This window comes from Lasioglossum baleicum, chromosome 10, assembly GCF_051020765.1.
Source record: "Lasioglossum baleicum chromosome 10, iyLasBale1, whole genome shotgun sequence".
NCBI lineage: Eukaryota > Metazoa > Arthropoda > Insecta > Hymenoptera > Halictidae > Lasioglossum > Lasioglossum baleicum.
Genome location: NC_134938.1, coordinates 2795946 through 2816677, shown reverse-complemented (window position 1 = coordinate 2816677; position 20732 = coordinate 2795946). Strand labels below are relative to the sequence as shown.

General features: G+C 40.3%; 2 protein-coding genes and 1 non-coding gene across 4 annotated transcripts in view; 1 reads left to right on the top strand and 2 right to left on the bottom strand.

Annotated features, from left to right (window-relative positions):
- Ec (ubiquitin specific peptidase echinus) overlaps positions 1-20732 on the bottom strand; it is a 103516-nt gene that overhangs the window by 74270 nt on the left and 8514 nt on the right. For both annotated transcript variants that reach the window (XM_076432389.1, XM_076432390.1), the window contains exon 2: positions 1617-1872. In XM_076432389.1, the coding sequence (XP_076288504.1) occupies positions 1617-1847 (231 nt within the window). In that variant the 5' untranslated portion in view covers positions 1848-1872. The remainder of the gene's footprint in view (positions 1-1616; positions 1873-20732) is intronic.
- Trnae-cuc (transfer RNA glutamic acid (anticodon CUC)) lies at positions 6552-6623 on the bottom strand. Its single transcript has one exon. It is a non-coding gene; the product is annotated as a tRNA-Glu (tRNA).
- On the top strand, positions 17976-19417 carry LOC143212942 (pyrokinin-1 receptor). The gene is made up of 3 exons (XM_076432281.1): positions 17976-18677; positions 19103-19296; positions 19403-19417. Exons 1-3 carry the CDS (start codon positions 18008-18010, stop codon positions 19415-19417), a joined length of 879 nt encoding a protein of 292 aa, XP_076288396.1. The 5' UTR covers positions 17976-18007.

Sequence of the window (20732 nt, the reverse complement as noted above, 5' to 3'; positions counted from 1 at the left end):
GTTAATCAATTATAAGCATTTTATTGGCAGACTTTTCCCATAATACACATATGCAACGTCGATGACTCGTAAAGCAAGAGTTGCAAAAAGTGATTGAAAATCTCAGAAGCTCCACTGCAATGCAAGACAGTGGACACATTTAAAGAATTTGAAAATACTGTTGCATCATTTCCAATTCATTCAATTCATTACCAAAAAGAAATCTATGTAATTCCGGAATTTTTAAATCGATGCAGACAATTTTTATTTTTGCAGATAAAGCCGCAATCTACTCGGTGTCCAACGATTAACTGTTTCGACTTGCGTCGCGCTTGCATTAAACGGCTCATTTGTGTCTGACGGAACATAAAACGGTTCGTTTACACAAGAGACTAATACGAAAGCATTCCACATTTCAGCCATGTACGAGTATGCACGTCGCGTCGGCCATTACTCGAATTACTCGTGAACACCGTCCGGTTTCTAAATCGACTCACCCGACCGATTAACGTTTCGCAAGTCCTGGAGCAGAGTTGCAGGATGAGGGGAGGGAGCACGAATTGAAGGGGAAAAGTTACCCCCTCTCTCTCTCTACCAATACCAGATTAGTCACATGACATTAAGAAACACGTCACGTGACTGGCCCTGGTGGAAGCGTGGGGAACTAATAGTTAACGAAACATTATCAATAACAAAATACATATAGTGATTAGGGAAGACCGGGGCTGAAAGTTCCGGGCTAAGTTGTTCGATTCATTATTTATAAAAAAGGAGAACGCGCGATTCGTTTTCAGTTGTTTTTGTTATAAGAGTGGGTAAAGAAAAGTCTGTCGTCCATTTTTCTGGCATCCGCAACAAAGTTCATTTAGAAAAAAGTTCCGTTTATTTAACGTTACTGTTAAAAATTGGACATTTCATATGAAACGACATTTTCGGATTTATCGGCGAATCCTACGTTTTATCGAGAGTGTTTCGTATGGGATTCCGACCGATTGTTCTAATCGAGCCCGGTCGGATGTAATTGCTTCCTCCGGATGTTACAATTACCGCTACCTATCGGACAGACCGGTGCACAAAAGCTGGGAAAACAGTTCTGATCGACATAATAAATTCTAACTGTCTGTGGGAAGGCTCCTTTTCATACCGTAGCCGGAGGATTATTCCCATTAATGAACCGTGCAACCGTGCAACCTCTTCCAGGCGTCGCGCGAACTTCTGTCGAAGTACGTTCTATCGATCTGCGAAGCATCAGTCTCCTCATATGTTTATTCACTAACATTCAGTAACTAGTAGAGTCCTTTAATTTAATCCGTGTAATTCTTAGAACATTTATGTTGGTTTATCGGCCTGGTTGGCACAATACGTTAGGCGTTCGACTGTGGACCTGCTTATATTAGGTTCTACTTCTATCAATTTATCAATCGCGAGTAGCGAAAAAAAATTCGTTGGGTAAATTTGAAAGTGGTTGTCTCTTTTTGAAGGGTGTGCGAATACTTTAGCCCACCATTCTAGTTATGGCTGCTGCGAGACCGTCAAAAGCGTGCACCGTCCAAGGATTAAAGGATTTACGGAGACCTTTTTGAGTGGCCGTGTACCTGGAATATAATAACTAGAGGAGAAAGAAACTTTTCACCTACCTGGACAGCGCTGTTGAGAAAACAGTTGTTCTGACCAGGTCCATTGAGTAATCCCTTGGTGCTGGTGAAGCTGTTGTTGTGGTCGTTGGCCGGCGATTTCTGGTTGGATTGAATCTGTCCGTTCGCCTGGTTTCCATGTATTTGATGGCACTGCGACGACTGTAAATATCCACTGTAATCCACCGTATCCTGGGATGCAGCTGGCTGCTGTAAACCCATGATAGACGCCATCCTAAATCAGCTATGTTAATGTCATCTGAAAAAAAGCACACAAAAGCTTGGTTACTCAACTTGCAACGATCTAGGGCGTTTAGTCTTTGGAAAAATAGTCCAATGCTGTAACAGCATTGTTGCAGAGCCATTCAAGAGACGATCATGTCATGGATCATTAGCTTCTGGATCATTACCTTTAACAAAAGTCAGGGAAGCAGTTGCTAGATTTTACTAGCTAAATTTTGAAAACAGAACCAATCGGTATTTTTACTCGTGCATTATACAGCATTATACACAAATGATAACTGAGTTAGCATCTTTCTTTTTAACATTTTTTCCTGTACGATGCTTGCCAAAATTTACACTGATACCAGTGATTATTCATATGAATTGCACAAATAAACACCGTTTCGTATTTATTTGCGTAGATTCTATCTACATGTACTGTAATAAATGTACCAGTCATTGTTTAGAATTAGAAGAAGCTTCGGGCTATGACTGATTTTATTGCGCTATGCTTTTGCATGCTGCACGGCATATCGCGTACAAGTGTAACGTGTGTATATTCGCAAGGAAGGCACGAATATAGATTACAGAAATTATTGTACGCATTTTTCAGACTACCACCGAACGTGATCATAAACTCAGAAAGTTAAACGGATACGTGGCTGGAAACTAAACCAGCTTTTTGTGAGTCATGTGCACGCGCATACCGAGCCGAATTTTTCCGATAGGAACGTACTCTTGCACGACTACCAACTTGATCTATTAGTAATTAGTACCCACATCGCGCTAACGTTATTAACTTTGCATATTCATAACTATTAAATTCTTTCCAAAGACCGTTACGATGTATATCGTATTTATTCTCGAGCTATATTTATTATTACGGTGCATTAATTCAGCAACCAATTAAGTTTGATACAGTAATAAAACATAGCAAGTTTACTGTTCTAATCCTGTTGTTTTTCTTGACGAGTACGGTCAACATACTTCGAAAAGTATTAATAATGCATCGATTACAACTGAGCTACTTGACCATTCTAATTATTCGAATCCCTCGCAAATCCAGCACCAATTTGTAAGATCAGCGATCAGATTGGTCGGCCATTGGAAAACCAATTTTGGCAGGTATACCTTTTCTGAAACCTAACGCGTATCGAGTTGCAGACGTTTGGATCTGTTGCAGGGAACCCTTCGGGTGAGTGAAACATACCATGGCTGCATTGTTACAGAACCCTAAAAGCGACCACGAAGACAACGACGCCAGCTTAGCTCTCGAGCACGTATTCGCCCCGACCACTTTTCTTGGCCACTCGAAATTAACGCCGACCACTCAGCCGTACCATTTAGTATGTCGGCTACGCGAGTCGGACCAGCTCCTTCGCCCCTTTGCCCCTTTGCGCCCCACCAGGACCGATAATATCGCCTTTCTTCAGCATCCTCCTTCTCTCGCCTTCAATTTCCCTTTCGATGCGGAAAACGCGGCGGCGGCGATCCTTTCCTTTTCTCCCATCGAAATACAAATATTTTCTCGAGAGGTACAACGATACCTCGAAAGGAACAGAACTATCGAACTCTCCAAAGAGGCTGGAATATTTTCCCAAAAGAAACGAGAATAAATTCCCGAGAGAAACAATGAAATCACCGTAACTTGTACGAAAGCTGGAAACCTCGAAAAAGAATATTAAGAAGTGTGTATCTTCAAAAATGTTTCTTTTGCACTGACTACTTGTCATAAAAAGCTGTGTATTCATTGTAGACGTATTTCATGCAATATTCATGTACGAAATAATAAATAACATTTCCTCATAATTCGTGCGAGTTGCATCGTATCCATATTTATCAAATTCGATTCAAAGTCTTTATCGTGTATCTCCGTGACTTATCCAGTGCAGATCGAAGAAGAGTATCGTCTATCTATCGTGTAACTTTTATTACTTTATACCTGCAGTAAGATTGAATGCTAGTCTCGTGTGCAAATGGAATTCAGTTTATAAAAATCTGCTCGTAGATTCGTGTAAATATCCGCGGTGTAGCGATTAGATTTAATAACAGCTGTCAGATAGGATGTTAAATCCGTAGAGGCAGATAAAACAACGCAACAGTTCGATCGTAATTATCTGTTGTGCGGCATGTCACGGGAAAGTACACAGTTGCATGCTGCATCCTGTTCCTTGTAAGCCAAATGAGGAGTAACGCTTCCATGTCTCTCTGTATTTCAAATTCATATAAGATAACGGTGTTAAAATACGGCGGAGCTAATATTGTTCCATCATGCACGGCTAGGAGACGTATAGAGAGTGCGAAGCTGAAGAAATTACGGTGAAGTCAATATGTTACTAGTTTTACCGTTACGGCGATTCCGTGCGACTCGGGCCTTCCAGATTAAAAGTAGGATTCGACGTGAAAATGAATACTCGCATCTGAATTCGCGTGCTACGGCACTGGCGTAGCGTCACGTGCGAGTATACAAACAAGTACATATACAGGGTGATTCAGCTGAGTATGCCACTTAAATTACACTTGCACGAAGAAATGGTTGAAACGAAAGTTGCGTGGTTTAAAGAGTAACATACAATGTAATAATTAATCTCTTTCTGCATTGCTTCTTTATTAAAATCTAAAGATAACCTCGAGTTCCTTTATTGTAAATAGTAAATTTTAACCTCGTGGTTGAAGAGAGAATTGAATTCCGAATAGAGAACTATGAGATTTTCGTGAGACTTTGTGAGAGATGAAAGTATAAATGATTTTTAACGCAAGAAATGCTGAAGAAATTCACCGTTACAATAAATATATTTGCGTAATCGATCGATCAGTGCAAGTGATACTGCAAGAAAGTACCGATGACAAACCCTCGGATTCCACAGCCAGCCTCGAATTAAGCTTGCTCGTTTACAAGCAATTAGAAAAATGCACGTCGCTATGCTGTTTTCCTTGAAGATCCTCCGCCGAGGCCGCGCCGATTCGCTGGATCGAGCGTTGGGCATCGAGGAGAATGGCTCGTGAATATCGATTCGGTGTTCATTGATTCATTGAACACGAGTTCCCGGTATTGTTACAATCGTTTGATACGCGTCACGTTAACACCGTGCACGTGCGTGATTAACTTTAGCGAACGGCGTACAAAATGTATACGAAGCACGTGAAATTTCATTCCTGTGGACGACACCGCCGCTAACGAAATCAAATACATATCTTCCTCAGTCACATAACATGTTTCATGGTTTCTGTACGTATACTAGAGTGATTCTTATTTTAACGGTTCATTTTAGAGGATTTCTCGAAACCCAGTTCTCCTTACAAGACCTCTTTTATGACTTTAACAAAAAAATATATGCAATTTTCTGCAAAATAATCAGCAAGTAAAAAAAAGTAAGTTCCGCAAGTTCAAAAAAGTGTTAAAAGTTTTTTTAATGGTTCGTTATTATACATGTTCGCCTATATTTCAAGTCGTACAATTAATTATCCGACGCCGAAGTAATATCGCGCGGAAACACCGAGCTTAGCTCGCCTTAATTTGCTTAAGAAAATTGATCGTAAACTAACACGCCGCCGTATTTTTCAGTATTTCCGCAAAATTCATTCTCTGATTATGTAGCAAAGCTTCCGCGCGACCGTGCGTTTTATGAGTCTCTCGGGCTCTGCCCTGCAATTTACCTACGTTCTTCTGCCCGGTATAAAAAATTCCGTCCACTTAAGTTTATTCATTGCCGTAAGTTCTGTCTACAACATCCTGGAATTCGGAAGAGAATGCCAAAAGTACCACGGATGTCAAAAGTAACGAACTTACGCGTCTCCGTGGTAATTACAGAGAAAAATATCAAATCGGGTGTCTCTCCTCATGAGTGTGTAACAGACTGCCGAAGAATATAAGAACACTGTTGCACGCTCACAAACCGAAATAGTACTAAGAAAATCACGTTCATCAATGTTCTGTTCCCACACGAACCATTGTGATAGGGCGATTTAATTTTAGATTGTGATATCGGCGCCGGGTATCGACGCGTTCCTTAATAAGACGTGCAAATAGATGAGAAAGACCATCGCCTCAAACGAATATGCTGCCTATATTTCAGTACCAGACAATCGTCGAACGTTCTGCTTTGCATCATCATTAAGAGCGACGAAGTGACGAGATGACAGTAACAGATAAGTGTTATCTACATAAATAAAGCTAAGTACAATTACACGCGAATTCTCGCGAACGTAATCGAAACAGTTTTATGATAAGTCATTGCGAACATGTAAATTCATATAGCAATAAGATAAAATTAAAATAATCGAAGCTGATTCTGGCTGCTTTGTTTGCAATTATTATAAAATATGGTGCTTGTTGTACGGTGAAATACAGAATAGTTTATGAAATACTACAAACAATCAAGCAAAAGTTTAACAGTGGTCACCCTCCTGGTTTAATAAATGGCAAAAATGTTGGAAGACTATAAACCCTCGGAGTACCAAGGCACAGCGTTCCGTGCCAGGGTCAATTCTGACCCCACACGTATATTCACAAATACATTTACTACCGCTCGAGCTCCCCACCATAAATCACGCAACGAAAAGACACCTCTTGCCTCTGTACCGTCCCGCATAAATACCTACCATCATTCTCGAGGAGCGTGCTGCGATGGGTCAAAAATGACTCCGGCACAGTTTTCTCGGAGGGTTGGTTAATAATTCATTAAAATAATTAATTAAACAAATATAAAAAATAAATTCCGGTACCGGGAATCGAACCCGAGCCTCCTGGGTGAGAGCCAGGTATCCTAGCCACTAGACCATACCGGATTGATACGAATCGTACTCCTCTCTACACCAGTTAATCTGAAAGGGTGTTCTCAATTTTTGTAATGCAAACACAATTGAATTTCCAATTTATTACGAAATATATATCTCGAGCAACTTATTGAATAAACAATTCAACGATACCATATATTTACACGTGGGTGCTAGATTCTGTTTGTGAATTTTCGCAAGTTGCACATATATTTTTCAGCACATTATTATTATATTCATATTGCTAATATTGCTTGTTAAATCTGCTGTAATTCCACTGTAATTCAGTATTAGAACTTAAACTTTCTTTACTAGCTTGAATAAAAAATTTGTTATTTTCTCACGTAATTCCTAACAATTGCAATTTTCTCCAAATTTTTTTGTACCTCGTTTAGCAAACCGACACTTCGAACTGGTAAAAAAATGTTCAGGTCGTTCGGTCCGATTTTGCAAAAGTTATATTGTTGCAAACGTACACACTTTTATGAACCGCTGTAAAATGGCTTCGAAAAATCTGAAAATTTCGAGCCCATCCTCGCCGTCTTACGTTTCTTTCCAAGACTATATCCCCTACGTGTTACGCATACCAACGTAATAAAGCTCCGTTGTTCGGAATGACAATGTACGCGAACGTATTTATAGACCGACCACCATCTACACGTTTACAGAGAGTTTCTTTCCAGTTCTTTCGCTATTCACTTTCCGGGAACTTCTACGGGACTCGCGTCAATTCTAACGGTATGAACGAGGAAATTTCAACGAATGGTTTTTCATATCACTCGGAAACCCGCTACCGAGTAGAACCCCTTCGATTCCGAATCGTAATTTCTAATAATCGGGATGCTAATTATTTATATTTCAAATGGAAATAGAAATCGACACCTTTCGCACTTGCCTTTCTCTTTAATTGCTGTTCGATAAAATTTTGGTACCGGCAATAAAAAAAATATGAGATTAAAGCTAAAATGTTGCTTCACGTTCCCCAAAACAATCTGTTTCTTTTTACATTAGTTTTATGTGCGAAAAAAATGTTAGATTCCCTGCATCCTATGCAGTATTTTATTTCGCCAAATAATTCCCCCACCTCTAGTATTTCATCGTTATCGTAAGTTTCTCCGCAAAATCAACTAGCCAACGTTGCTTACCAACGAACCTGAGGAAGAAACCGCGGTCAACTAAAAACGAAAAACGGAAGTGACGAAGAGGGGAGGACCTCGTATTATGGCATAAACTCGAGGTCTGCTAGTATCGACGAGGTTATTTCCGTTGGACACACAAGTCGACGCCGCGCCGCGCCGTAAAGACCGCGGGAGGCGTCACGACGCCCAACTCGCGTTAAAGATAACACCGAAATTAAACTACATACTATCACGTCCGGTTACCGCTTCGTTTAACACATTCCCGCACACTTACTTTCCTAGATTGGCCTCGGAAACACGCTTTTGTTTTCCTAAATTTTTCCTGGTGTCTTTAATGCGTCCCAGTAACATCCGGATGGATGTTGAAAGAAATGTTGGTCCATACAACTTGGATCGTTTTGAGAAGTTAGAACAATTTATTTTGTACATAATGTGAAAAAGAAACTTTGCAAAAATTGCAATTGCAATTCTACTTTTCAAAAGTAACGAAAATTAAAGTAGATGTTAGATTGTAACAGGCAGCAAGTAAACGGAGATTACAGAAAAATACTTTTGTGAACACCAAATGTTCTTCCCCGATTGTTATCGTTAATGAATGGCAATTTCTAGTCGTTCTACCGTACATACCGATAAAATGTGCTCCACCTCCTCAAGCACCAACATCCTCTCTAGATTATGATGCAATATCAGCAGATAATCTTCGAAAACAAACGGGTTTTTTGCTGATTCTCTCTTAATACGTTGCAGATAAATGCTCGGTTACCAAACCGATCATCAATGTGCAAAAACTATCCTGGTCACGAGACTTCCGTTCATTTGCACTATTCTTAAATTGAATTAATACCATTATATATATATCTATATATATATATAATTAATACCTTTTTTTAGAGACTAAGCTCCATAGATTGGTGCATAAGAAAGTATTTGGTTGCATTAAAAAAATCAAAGTTGACCATAATATAACTCCTGAACACTGAACAGTAGATGATAGGGCAAAGATGCAGATGGACTTTTATCATAATTTTCTTTGTAGAATGTAATTGTCTAGGCAATGACAAGTGAGTGAAGGACAAAGGAGTTGTGATCACTGTAACCGTAAAATATATCGCAATGCGAGGGGTTGAGTGTCCGCCGCTAGACTTTAGCGCATATTTAGCGACACGCGCGCGATCGAGGGGCAGAGCGTCGCCGTTCCACGGTGAATTTTTGTACGCGAGACGATTTAAAGTCGGGAAAGTCTGGTGCATAATTGAAACGCGCGGTAGACGCGTAGATCGTTATCCGACCGCGAAACACACGGGGAACGACAGGAACGAAATTAAAATGAAAAGAGCCGACCGTTTTCTGTTCAAAGATACGCCGGTGCCGGTGCCGGGGCCGTTTAGACCAGCGTGCATTTAATGCAGCCTCGACGGATTTATACGCGTCAGCATCATCGCGTTTCACCGCAATGCGGAGACTCCGCGGGCTGCGGCTATCCCGGCTTCTGGATGGAATTCCTTCTTTCGCGATTGTAACCACAGCCGCTTGACGCGAGGGTAAACAATTACGTGAAGATGCAGAAGAAAGTTGGCAGTATTCGTCGGTGGCAGCCGACTCAACGGCAAAGGATTTCGCCGTTGACGGATGGGGAAAAAGTTCGGAGTACTACCCGGGGAACGGGAAACCGGCACTCTTGGCCGTCATTACGCGGCCAACGATCGGAGCAGCGGGTCTTTTCTGCGGAAAGGTTCGATCTTTAGTGATGGGACTGATATCAATACTATCGGAGATACGTAATACCAAATTTCAAAATTACTCGGTCAGAAGTATCGATACGTATCAGGCACTTGACATCAATTATCGTCACAGATTCTTCTTCATTCGATACCAATGGCTCACGGATAAAACAAATGAGCACATTTGCTTGAAACATCGATGTTTCAATTTCATGTTCAAACAAATGTTCAAGTTTTTCAAGAGTGAAACAATATTAAATGTTAACCCGAGTGGAATTCAGAGAGTATTATTTGAATTTGATTAAACGAGGCAAATAAATCAATCAGTGTTCAAGGATTCAAATAAAATCGCATCGATTTCGCTGAGAATGATATGGAGGAAAAATTCGAACGCGTCAAATGGGATTTGAGCCTATCAACGCGCGGTGATCGACGTGATAATTCGAGGTTTACCCGGTCCATTTTTCGCTTCAGAGTTTTAAGGATTTTCCACTTATATGGGCACGCCTTCGAAAGTTTCCCCATTGATAACGCGTCGACTGGTTTATAAGCTGAAAAGTTTTCAAGCATTTCTCGTGTTCCAATCTCGTGAATATCAACGAATCGATGAAACTAAAAATGTTTCCATCTACCAACGAGTGAAATAATCTTATCCGATGCTTGTGAAATATATGTATAAAACGACTGCGATCAATTACACTAGTTGATATTGAAATTTAATTTCGTATGACCACTTATTTTGTCAATTTTATGACAGTGCAACTTCAGTTGAAGATATTTCATGGACCATTAGCCGGATTAGATGGGTATAATAAGCCGGGACATGATTATTAAATAGTAGATGTTTATGCAAATCCCCTCTTTTATAGACATTGAGAAAGTAGAGCTAAGAAGAACTGTATTTGCAAATAAAATTGTAGATCTATCGAACTTTCGAATGTTCTGTTCTTGTTGAATCCTTGACGAGCTATAAATATACATTAGGTGTACAAATTAATTCGTAATTTTATTTTAAACTCGAGTCTTCCAATCACCATATTGAAGATGCATTAATTACTTGCAAAATGAGTTGAACGCATTTTAGTTATTGCAGCAGATTTAGAATGGCAACGAATTCATTTGTTCATCTAATAGCAATCGGCAGTCTATCAATTAGTAATATTAACAGGGCAATATGTGTGCATTTCTCAAGCACATGTTAATCACTGCGAAATTGTACCTTGCACGACAAGAAAATGGTAGCCTCGAATCTTAGCAGTTTCACGCTTCCGCACCGTCTGACGTTCGAAAACGTCGATTACTGTAATCTCATTTCCAGGTGTTCCTTTAATACAAGTGCCGCCACCGATTCTCAACGAAAATAGCTAAGCAGGGTTCAAGCAATTAGGTATCTCCGTTCCAAGAAGGATTCCAGCGGTTCGCCACTAAATTTTCATTTGTGGTCAAGTCTGGCAAAACGTGATTAAATTATTAGAAGACCATAGTACCTGCCCATTGCCACAATTTTTAAACGATTATCCGTTAAACATTATACAAGAGAACCTTCACAATATGAATACATTTAACCCCTGAGTGAACTATTGAGGCCGATATAACTATTAATAATATAAATAGTATTTGTGCATTTAAATTAAATTTTACTATTTCACTGCGTTTCCATTTATCATGTTGGTAGTGATGAATATTAATTGTAATTTAATGAAGTTAGAGTACATTTATCAATCCACTGATTGTAGCATTCATTTGTAATGAAGAGCAAATTAATGATAAACCGAATGGTCCAGATATAGGAACGAGGAACGGACGAGGGTTGAACAAAATGAGATTTTGCAACCCCCGGTTTCTTGTTTCGAGGGTCAAGATTGTTGGGCGGCGCATTTCGACGAGGCGAGTGCCCGCGAATCTTTTTTTCGAGAATGCACCTGCGCGTCCGAGTATCAAATGTTACCCAGTTGCACATCGTGATTGCGGCCTTCGAGAAAAACTCGCTGAACCGGTCATGCGTAAAATATCACGAGCTTCTTGACAAGAGGACCAAGCAGGAGCACGAGGCTGCGGTAACGCGTCCACTCGCGATAAATCGTTCTTTTGCAGTATCATGCGCGCAGAAACATTTTATGCCCCGAGAGCCGCTTGTTGCATTCTTCGGGACGCCACGAGAAAACAATTTCATCCGAGGTACAAACAAGACCCGGCTAAAACTTTACGAGGCTTCGGTAACCGTGGCGGACATTATGGCGGAACGAAATCCACGAGATACAAAGCGTTGCTACGAGATCGATCGGCAACTGGTCAAATTTCGCACTGTTTTATCAACTTTCACTTTCTATCTGAAATATCTGTACATTCTTTGAAATAACCCTTAAGTGGTACAGTGTTTATTATGTTCACATTGTACCTTATTTTAATATTGTTCCTAATTTATCATGAAATTATAATACGTGTAAGCATTTTATGGAAGAATGGTATAAGATTAATTAGTGTATGTATGTGCTACATCTATGCAATATCTACAATGGTGTCTGATACGCTTTTATTTATTAAAACATTTTATCATATCTCCAAGTAATGTCTTAAATGTAACTTGATAAGGTGATCAGCAGAATTCGTACTTTAAAAATTATCTTTCGAAACAAGTGGATTCAATGAGATCATTTTTCTATTCGATACATGACGAATTTTTGGAATTTTCGATTATATCAGACTTAGGTTATCAATCCTCCACAGCGATGATCACTTTTGAATACAGATATTATCTACATGCAGAAGGACTTGATTGTTCTTTATTTTATATTGGCATTACGTAATCGCACCATACGTAATTGTTCTTGCAGATTATCTTTGTCCGTCTGATAGATTTTCGTGATAGAAACCGATCGGAATATAGGTGACTAGCTTCCATTAAACTTAATTGCGACGTTAGTCTGGCCTTAAAGCAGTTTAATGGTCGTACAGCAGTTTTGTGATCATATAGTACTTTAATGAGAACAAGTGAATTCAGACATGCATCATATTCACACCTGCCGATAATCTGGTTTAAAGGTACGCATCAGCAATTCAAATTATGCCATCTAATGACAGAAAACAAGTCTTAATGAGCGAACGGAATGACAAGTAAACTTGTACCCCAATTAACCTCTTAACTGAAGATGACGAATTCATTAGACATTCACGTTTACCGTAACCTGTAAAAAATTGTTCACTTTCTTCTTCATTGAAGACCATTATATTAATTACTTGTAAAATAGTAGTACATACACAAGCAGTGTTGGAAATTGTTTTCAAGAGTCTACTCATACATTCTAATATATAATTTGTAAATAGAAAATAAATCCATGAAAGAAGTACGAACTAATTTGTGCACCTGATACATCAAATGTTATTATAATCAGCAATTAATCCAATCAAACTAACAAAACAGCCTACGTTCTTCTACAAAAATGTTCTCAAGGCTTATTTCGAGGAGGCACTTTTACAGCCTGAAGCGGCATAGAGCGTGCCAGATTCGAACCTCTCGCCGAAATTTAAGATGTTCTCTTACGTAATATTTTCTCCCTAAAGCTACCGGTATAATGACACGTGAAGGGCTGTGAAAAAGTGGTCCAGGACAAATGGCCACATTGTCAAATGACCCGAGGCCAAACGAACGGAGTTACCCGGCGAGCGGAATACTTTTACGCCTCTGCTGGCAGCGTGATTATAACGCGCAGGAACGACGGGGTTCGTGATGATAATACGGCCACCTGATTATCGTTCTGTCCGAAACCTCCTCAGGGTCGTTTGAGTTACGTCGTAATGATGGCGAACCGACGCGACGCGACGAACCGGTTATGCTCATGGCCCTGCCACTGCACTTATTTGGCCCCCGACGCCCTCTCTACCCCCGTTGGCTAACCCGATCCCGGCAGACGAAACGAAGAAGAAAAAAACTACGGAAGAACCCGCAAAACTGAACCGCACACCTGGCTCACGGACGAAAACGCGAATCCAATGCGCCCCCGTCGAAGACGTTGGCGCGCCAAACCGAACAGGAGTCGTGCGATCTTACAAAGCAGCAGTGAAAAGGGTTCCTCAACCTTCGTGCACTGACCGACAAAGAATACGAGATTCATCTGATCTCGGTTTATCCAAATAAATATTATACAACTTCAATTATTATTAAACATTCTGCACAGGGTGAGGCACCTTAGACTTTCACTGTAGTAATACGAAGTGTTTCAGTTAGACAATGTTTGGTTCAGAGGCGCAATTTTTTTATCTTCAGGTCAGTTTTCTGATATTTCAAGATCATTAGTTACAAGCTGTTTTCTCAGAATTTAATGAAGATGAAGACTTCCTCTATTTTTCAGTCAAATGATATGAAACATCCTACAGCTAGCCTCGACTTGTTTATTTTAACGAATATTGTTTATCACAGTCTGTAGCCATGGATTCACTTTTGTTTCAAACATTCTGTTGTTCGGAAATATGTCATTAATAGTTGTAATGTCCTGAGGAAATCGTTCTCAATGTTCCCATATCGCCCTCTCCTATATAACCGGTCAGCACTTACTTCGGTCTATAAAAGGAGCAACAATTGCGACGAAGAATTGCAACAGACCGCCGAGAGTAGGTAAGAAATTGAGCCTTTTAAGGAATATGACCTCCCTTCGCGGTGGTTTGCGTTTTGTGGTGGTGTAAACGTGAAATTGGAAGTTGATCTAACACAAAGAAAATATCTGATCTGTCCGAATACGATTGTTCAACATTTCGTGTAGAATGTATGAACATTTCGACACTTCCCAACGAGCAAATTATTTATTTATTATTGCTTTAAACCGAGTGGTATGACTAATATTAATCACGTTAAATCACGTTAAAACATTAAAACATTAAATCGAGTTAAAATATAATCCGCGAACGAAAGATAAGATCACAATTTATTGGAATTGATACCGCGTTAAGTTTGTCAAAAGAAGGAATGCCTCACATTTACACTAGTTATCTACCCCACACCGAGCACCTTTTTGTGTCATCAGTTAACTTTGCGCAAATTCTACTTCTTATTGTTAAAAGCAAATTATTTTCTGTATATACAATTTCAATTACAATATTATAGTATTACAATAAAAATCGAAAAGTCACTTCCAGTGCTTCATAGACCTAGTGTTAATGACTTCGTGACTGGAGAATGAAGAAAGTGTCCACATACTTTGTGCGGCAGTGTACGACCACAAGAGTATCTACTCTCTGCTCTCGATGAGTTACAAACCGAACACAAAACCTGCACTTTCGCTGAAAGTTTTGCGCTGCATCGTTAGTGTACAGGTTTGCAGCACTTTCGCGAAAGAAAGTAAACAATACCGTTCTGTTAAGGTCCCCTAATTCACACCTGTGAATGGGGCGAAAGAAAAAATCGGTACTTGCTCCTTTCTCCGACGCGACCTTTCGATTCGGCAGGTTTTCTCACGGAGAAATAAGGAACACTAAAGAAACCAAGTCCGCTGTCTCGCGGTGGCTCGGTTTTCACTGTGAAAACGCGTCCAATGCGAAGGTTTCCACGTGCAACAATGGCTGGAACACCAGTTCGTTCTACTTTCGAGGAAACGGTCCCTGGTCCATCGCAGGACCTCGCCGTAGAAACGGGACGTGCAGGGTTCGTTGATGTAAATCCAGAAAAATCAGTGTACAAGGAAAAACTGGAAAATGTCAATATATTCTTCCGCCAGATTTTACAAAGGCAGGTGTAAAACATGGAACTACTTCTTGCAGCCTCCACTAGCTTTAAACGACTTTAAACACGCATAACTTTTGAAGTCAAAATCTACAGTGTTGTATAAATAAAAGTCCAAAAGTTCTGGTTCTGTAAGGTGAAGTTTAGCCCAGATCGCAAACTTGCGTCTACTTGTAGCCAAATCACGCGATAATTTACGGGTCCGATTTTCCGGCACATAGCGATTCGAGTATTCTCGATTCGTGGCTGATATTTCCCACTCGTTCACTGAATGGTAGTTTATACAACTCACTATATATGTAGTGAGTTACCTTATCAACAATTGCTTTATCTATATTTGCCTTAGCTACATCTTATTCGTGGGACTGGCCGAAAGAATTCCGCATTTATCTTGACCGGCCTGTATAAATTGAACAGAGCCGAATACTGACCGATATTGCACTCGTGGCCATTTGCCAGCGACAGGCTCGAGTTCTCTCTCCTGCATCTCTTGTATTGCATTATGCAGTCGGGACGACTGCATTTCTGCATCTCCGTTCCTCGGTCACGTTTGCACCCGGTGGTGGCATGATTTATTTGCGCGGAATTATCTTCGTCACTCGTCGTCGGATCGTTGCCATGATCGAGAACGGAATCTCCGTCGTGGTGTCAGGGTCAAGGGTTTTCTTACGTGATCTTTTGAACGGGCTCGTGCTGTATGCATCCGTGACTCAACGAGTACTTGAAAAAATTGTCCAAGTCAATTGTACAAATCTGAGGTTGAATAAAGAAGTATTTTCTCTTTCAATCATTTTGAGAAAAATAAGTTAACAATGTCCTTAAACTCTTTCAAGTCTTCCATTCGATCCACTCATTTTTGTCACGAGTGCATAAAATTGATAATAGAGCTATCGAATAGCTCGCCACCTGGCAAAGTTAAGAAACATCTATAAAACGCTGAACGATTATCGTTTTCTTCCATTCGAAACAAGCTATCGCTAGCAAAGTTTGAGAAGTGCATCAGAGTAAATGTTTAAACAAAGACGAGGTTACAGAGACAAAAATCGCCGTTGAATAAACATTTGCGATCCGGAGGTATCAGTTTAACGAACCTAATCGAACATCCACCAAACTATCAGCGCTTCGCAGACAAGTTCCCGTTGTTTTCAGTTGGCTGATACTTTGAAGAGCGCGCACGTATCGTTAAAACGGTACACTTCCAAGAAGTTCACCGATAACTTGCAGAAAGACGGTCTTGTTACATTCGTTGACAACGTGCGAGGACACTCGAATCAGAAAGCTTAGGTCAAGAACGAAATCGTTAGCTTTCCTACTCCTATACGAACGACAAAGCTGTACAGGGTGTAAAGAAATTATATGTCGCGACTATTCTACAGCCCCGGTGTTTCGTGAAAATTGATGTGAGAAAGCAAAATTAATTTCGCGGTCACAGAAGGACAACTAATTTTATTTTTATACGTAAATATTTTTGTATGAAATAATTTGTAAAAATACATATAATATAAATAAACTCGGTTTGATAATGCAAAGACTTTGCCATCATTTTTTGACCTATGGTTCTGTTGCACTCTTTATCCTCGCGATGCGATATAGAAAAAGGCTGAGGGTGTAGAATCTCTCTACGACATTGGCGACATATCATTTTTATACATCCTGTACAAGAACACGGGCCTCGTATCATACTTCGTCAAAATCAATTGCGCGATGTTTACTTCATCGTTTTAACAACAACTAAAAGGCACTCAACGAAATGAAAGAATCGCGTGTAAGCCAATGCCACGAGTAATTCGAGAGAACCCACCCACATTTCAGCTCATTAATCTCCTGATGGCTTTAAGCGTGAAGGAAATTAAAACGGAGAGCTATAATCCTCATTTTTTCTGTTCAGTTCCAGTGATAGAGACGGTACGTGAACACGGACGAGCGTCTACAGACAGTACACATGTCCAGTACTCAGCGACCGACTAACAGTAAGTGGAGAGCAACGTCTTCTACTTTAACCCTGGATAACTAATCTTCCGCGAAGGAAAAGTCACGATTGAAATATACAAACTAATTAAAATATCAAATGATTAAATATTATCCTTCAATTTTACAATTTATCCTAGAGGAAGTCAATTTTTAAACAATAAAAGAAGTCGACTGTCCGATATACAATACTACTGTCAGAGAAGTATTTCAATGTGGAAGAATCATTCCGTGCAAGAACACCTTGACGATTTTGATGATTGTAGAACATATATTATTGAGACGTGCTTAGTGTGTGGCCGACTCGAGTGTCAATTTGGGTCTACGCTGTGTTCAATTTTAAATGATGCCATTCTTGAGAGTTCTTTCAGTATCAGTTTATTGGTTTCTGGCTCGGGTTCGGCTGGAAAGCTTCAGTTGACACCCTTGGGAAAGTCGCCGTGACGCTCTCACGATCAGTGGTACTTGTCGCAGCGTGGACCCAAACATAGCGCCAAGGGCCTGTGCCCTAAGGACTAATTTATGGGTTCCAAAGAGTGCGAACAACTGAAATGTTCATATCTCGCGTTTCTGTAACTTCGAAACCTCCTACGCTGCTATTGACAAAGATCTAATTCTCGATATTTGATGGAGGGAATTTTCATCCCCACGAGGATTTTTTCGAAGGAAGGTACTAACAACCGTGTAGCTTTAGAGTCTGAATCAATTAAGTCAATTTTTAAAACAACCCCTATTTCTTTCATTGCCTCTCCCTGAGGCGTGTTTCCCAGCGGCTCGCTAATCGCAGTGGAGCACTGGCAAGACTAATTATGTACTTGTAAACATTCTCGAGCCTAGCGCAACATTGGTCAGAACATGGAGGTCGGGCTTCCAACAATGAATACGTCGCTTCTGAGAACAACGGGTACCACAAGAATAAACTTGGTGAAATCGTACATCCCTCAAACCTCAGCTCGAATCATGGACCTGGTGCTTCTCTCTTTGGGAGTTATCTTAAACCTGTTCATCATAGTGGTGATCTTTTCAAAAGCGTCCATGAGAACAGCTACGAACTACTATCTCATCAGTTTAGCGTGCTCCAATATGGTGATTCTATTGGAGCCTCTGCAAGAGATTATGAGATGGTTCTTTCTCGTGGACAAGGCAATGAACATGGATTACATCTGCCTAATAAGCTTCGACGTTTCCGTGATAACCATCGCGGTTCTGAAGTTTCAGCTGTACATTAACGTTTTCCGGCAGCACACGTTCCTCGGGAAACAATTGCAGAATAAGCTTGTGGCGATAAAAGGCATCTCGTTGATCTGGTCTGCGAGTATCATATCGGTAGCCATTGGCCTGCATATATACGATTTCTACGAGGGCGACATGGCTGATATTTATGTTTGGAACACGTTCCTGTTCATTATTCTGCCGTTTCTTATATTCCTGGTCCTTGATTGCTTGATCTTGTACAATCTGATGATATTCAAAGCGATCGATGGATCGTGGCGGTCGAAAGAGTTGGGACATTGCATCATGCTAGGTAAATCGGTCAATATTTTTTTTCGTAAATGAACTATGGTATCTGTAGTTCGAACATGCGCCCATAATGCACTATCGCCATAATTAAACTACTGCTTTACAATTTCTTTCGTAATTAGACATATTGAAGTAACCGTAACATTAACGGTTTGCTGTTGCTCTTCAAAAAGCATTTCTTTAAATCCAGTTCGAAATCTCCATCGCGTGTTCATTGTAGTATTATTGGACAAGAGGCGAGGGAAATATTAAATTAGTAATTTTATAAACTTCATGTCATTAGAGATTAAGCTTATCATTTAACAAGATAGTCGACAAATCTGGTACTGTTGCAGTATCTTGGTTTGTCGAAATAAATGTGTATGGATTCTACTATTATTACACATCCTATACATGCGAGCAAATGACATAGGGAAAAATCTTTCACAGTGGTAATCACAACGGCTTTCCTTCTGATTCGCACACCATACCGAGTCGCCAGAGCGATCAATTTCATATGGCCGAAAATGTCGTGTTGTACAGACAGTAAGAGAGAGATTCTCTTTTTCATTGCCAAGAGTTTCCCAGCGATATTCTCCATCATTTATATGGCATCGTCGAGCGAATTTCACGGAGCTTTTAAGGTGCGGTTTAAAATCTTACGATATTATAACAAATATGCACTCATCATTATTAACTGGACGAATAGTAACCAATAGTTTTTAATCAGATTTCTTCTTTTCTTTACAGAAAACGGACACGTAAGAAAAACTTATGGGAATCGGAGGTTGGTTCTGTATTCGTGTACCAAAAAATCTGTGCGATTGTATCGTCCGTTGAATAGTGTTTCTTGTAAGCATCGACGGAATTCGTAACATATTTGTACGGTGTACGGTGGACGTCGTGGGGCCGCAAAGTCGCGAATTCATTGCTCTCTCTGTATGCAAATTGGTCTCCCTTTGGGTAGGTCTGGCCAGTGCATAAGTCGACGGAGGGTCGCACTTACGTGCAACCACGAGTGCGTTCGTCACGACGACTTTTCCTGCACTTTGTATCCGCTGCAGTTCCGAGCGGAGAAAAAATATAAAGCTCCGGCAATAATCTCGTGGTCGCCAGCGTGTGCGATCGTTTCGAACGCTGCGACTCTTAACCCCTTCCACTGTATCATCGAGTCAGACTCGGGGTGTTATTAATTTCCTTTGAACTGGAATAAAATTCGCTTTAGTTATTGTCAATGCACAGCCTCTGGAGAATATAAGAGACCGTCGCGACGTAAAGGCTGAGACACCGTATAAGTTGGGCCAGTGGTTTTTTCCACATGAACGCACTGAAAACACCAATGTCACGATTGCCAACTCTATTTCTGTTTGTAAACAAATTTTTCACGCGCATTAGAAGCAACAAGTCGTGTTTTCAGTGTAGCTGTGCCAAGCAATGACTAAAAATTACCATAAATGCATAAAATCCGCAGACTAATAGTAAAGCTTTCATTTTCTTCGAAGAAATTATGAACGATGAAGAATTTCTAGTCATTGCAACCACAAAATAAATAGCACAGCGCAAGGGGTTAAGTAGTCGCGATAGCGTCGCCGAACATTATATTCGTTTCCCTGTTTATGCGAAGACGGCCCTAACGTAGGGTCGAATGTGTCACGCGTTGCACGTAGCGTGCTGCGAAATTCTCCGGTGCACGGCAAACCCTGAAAAGATTGTCCAGTTTATGTGTTCGTGTTGTGCGAGAACAAATTCGAATTCCGGTTGCGAAATGGGTCTGTTCGTTGTGCGGGGTCAGCAGCTTCGTTTATTTAGCAATGGTATGCAGTATCGTGTAGAATCGTACGAGATCGTAATGTCGACTTGTAGAGCGTCGCGTGAATACTGAAAATGGACGAACAGGATTCTGTACAAGGCGTTTCTACCTTCGAGATAAACTTTAAATTAAAAATCATACATTGAGAACGTCTCGGTTACTATTATTTTATCACACCATCTACCCTTATAGTTTTTTATTCAGGGTTAAATTTGCTTCTGAACCACGAGATTAACATTTACCCTTTACGATAAAGAAACCCAAGGTGAC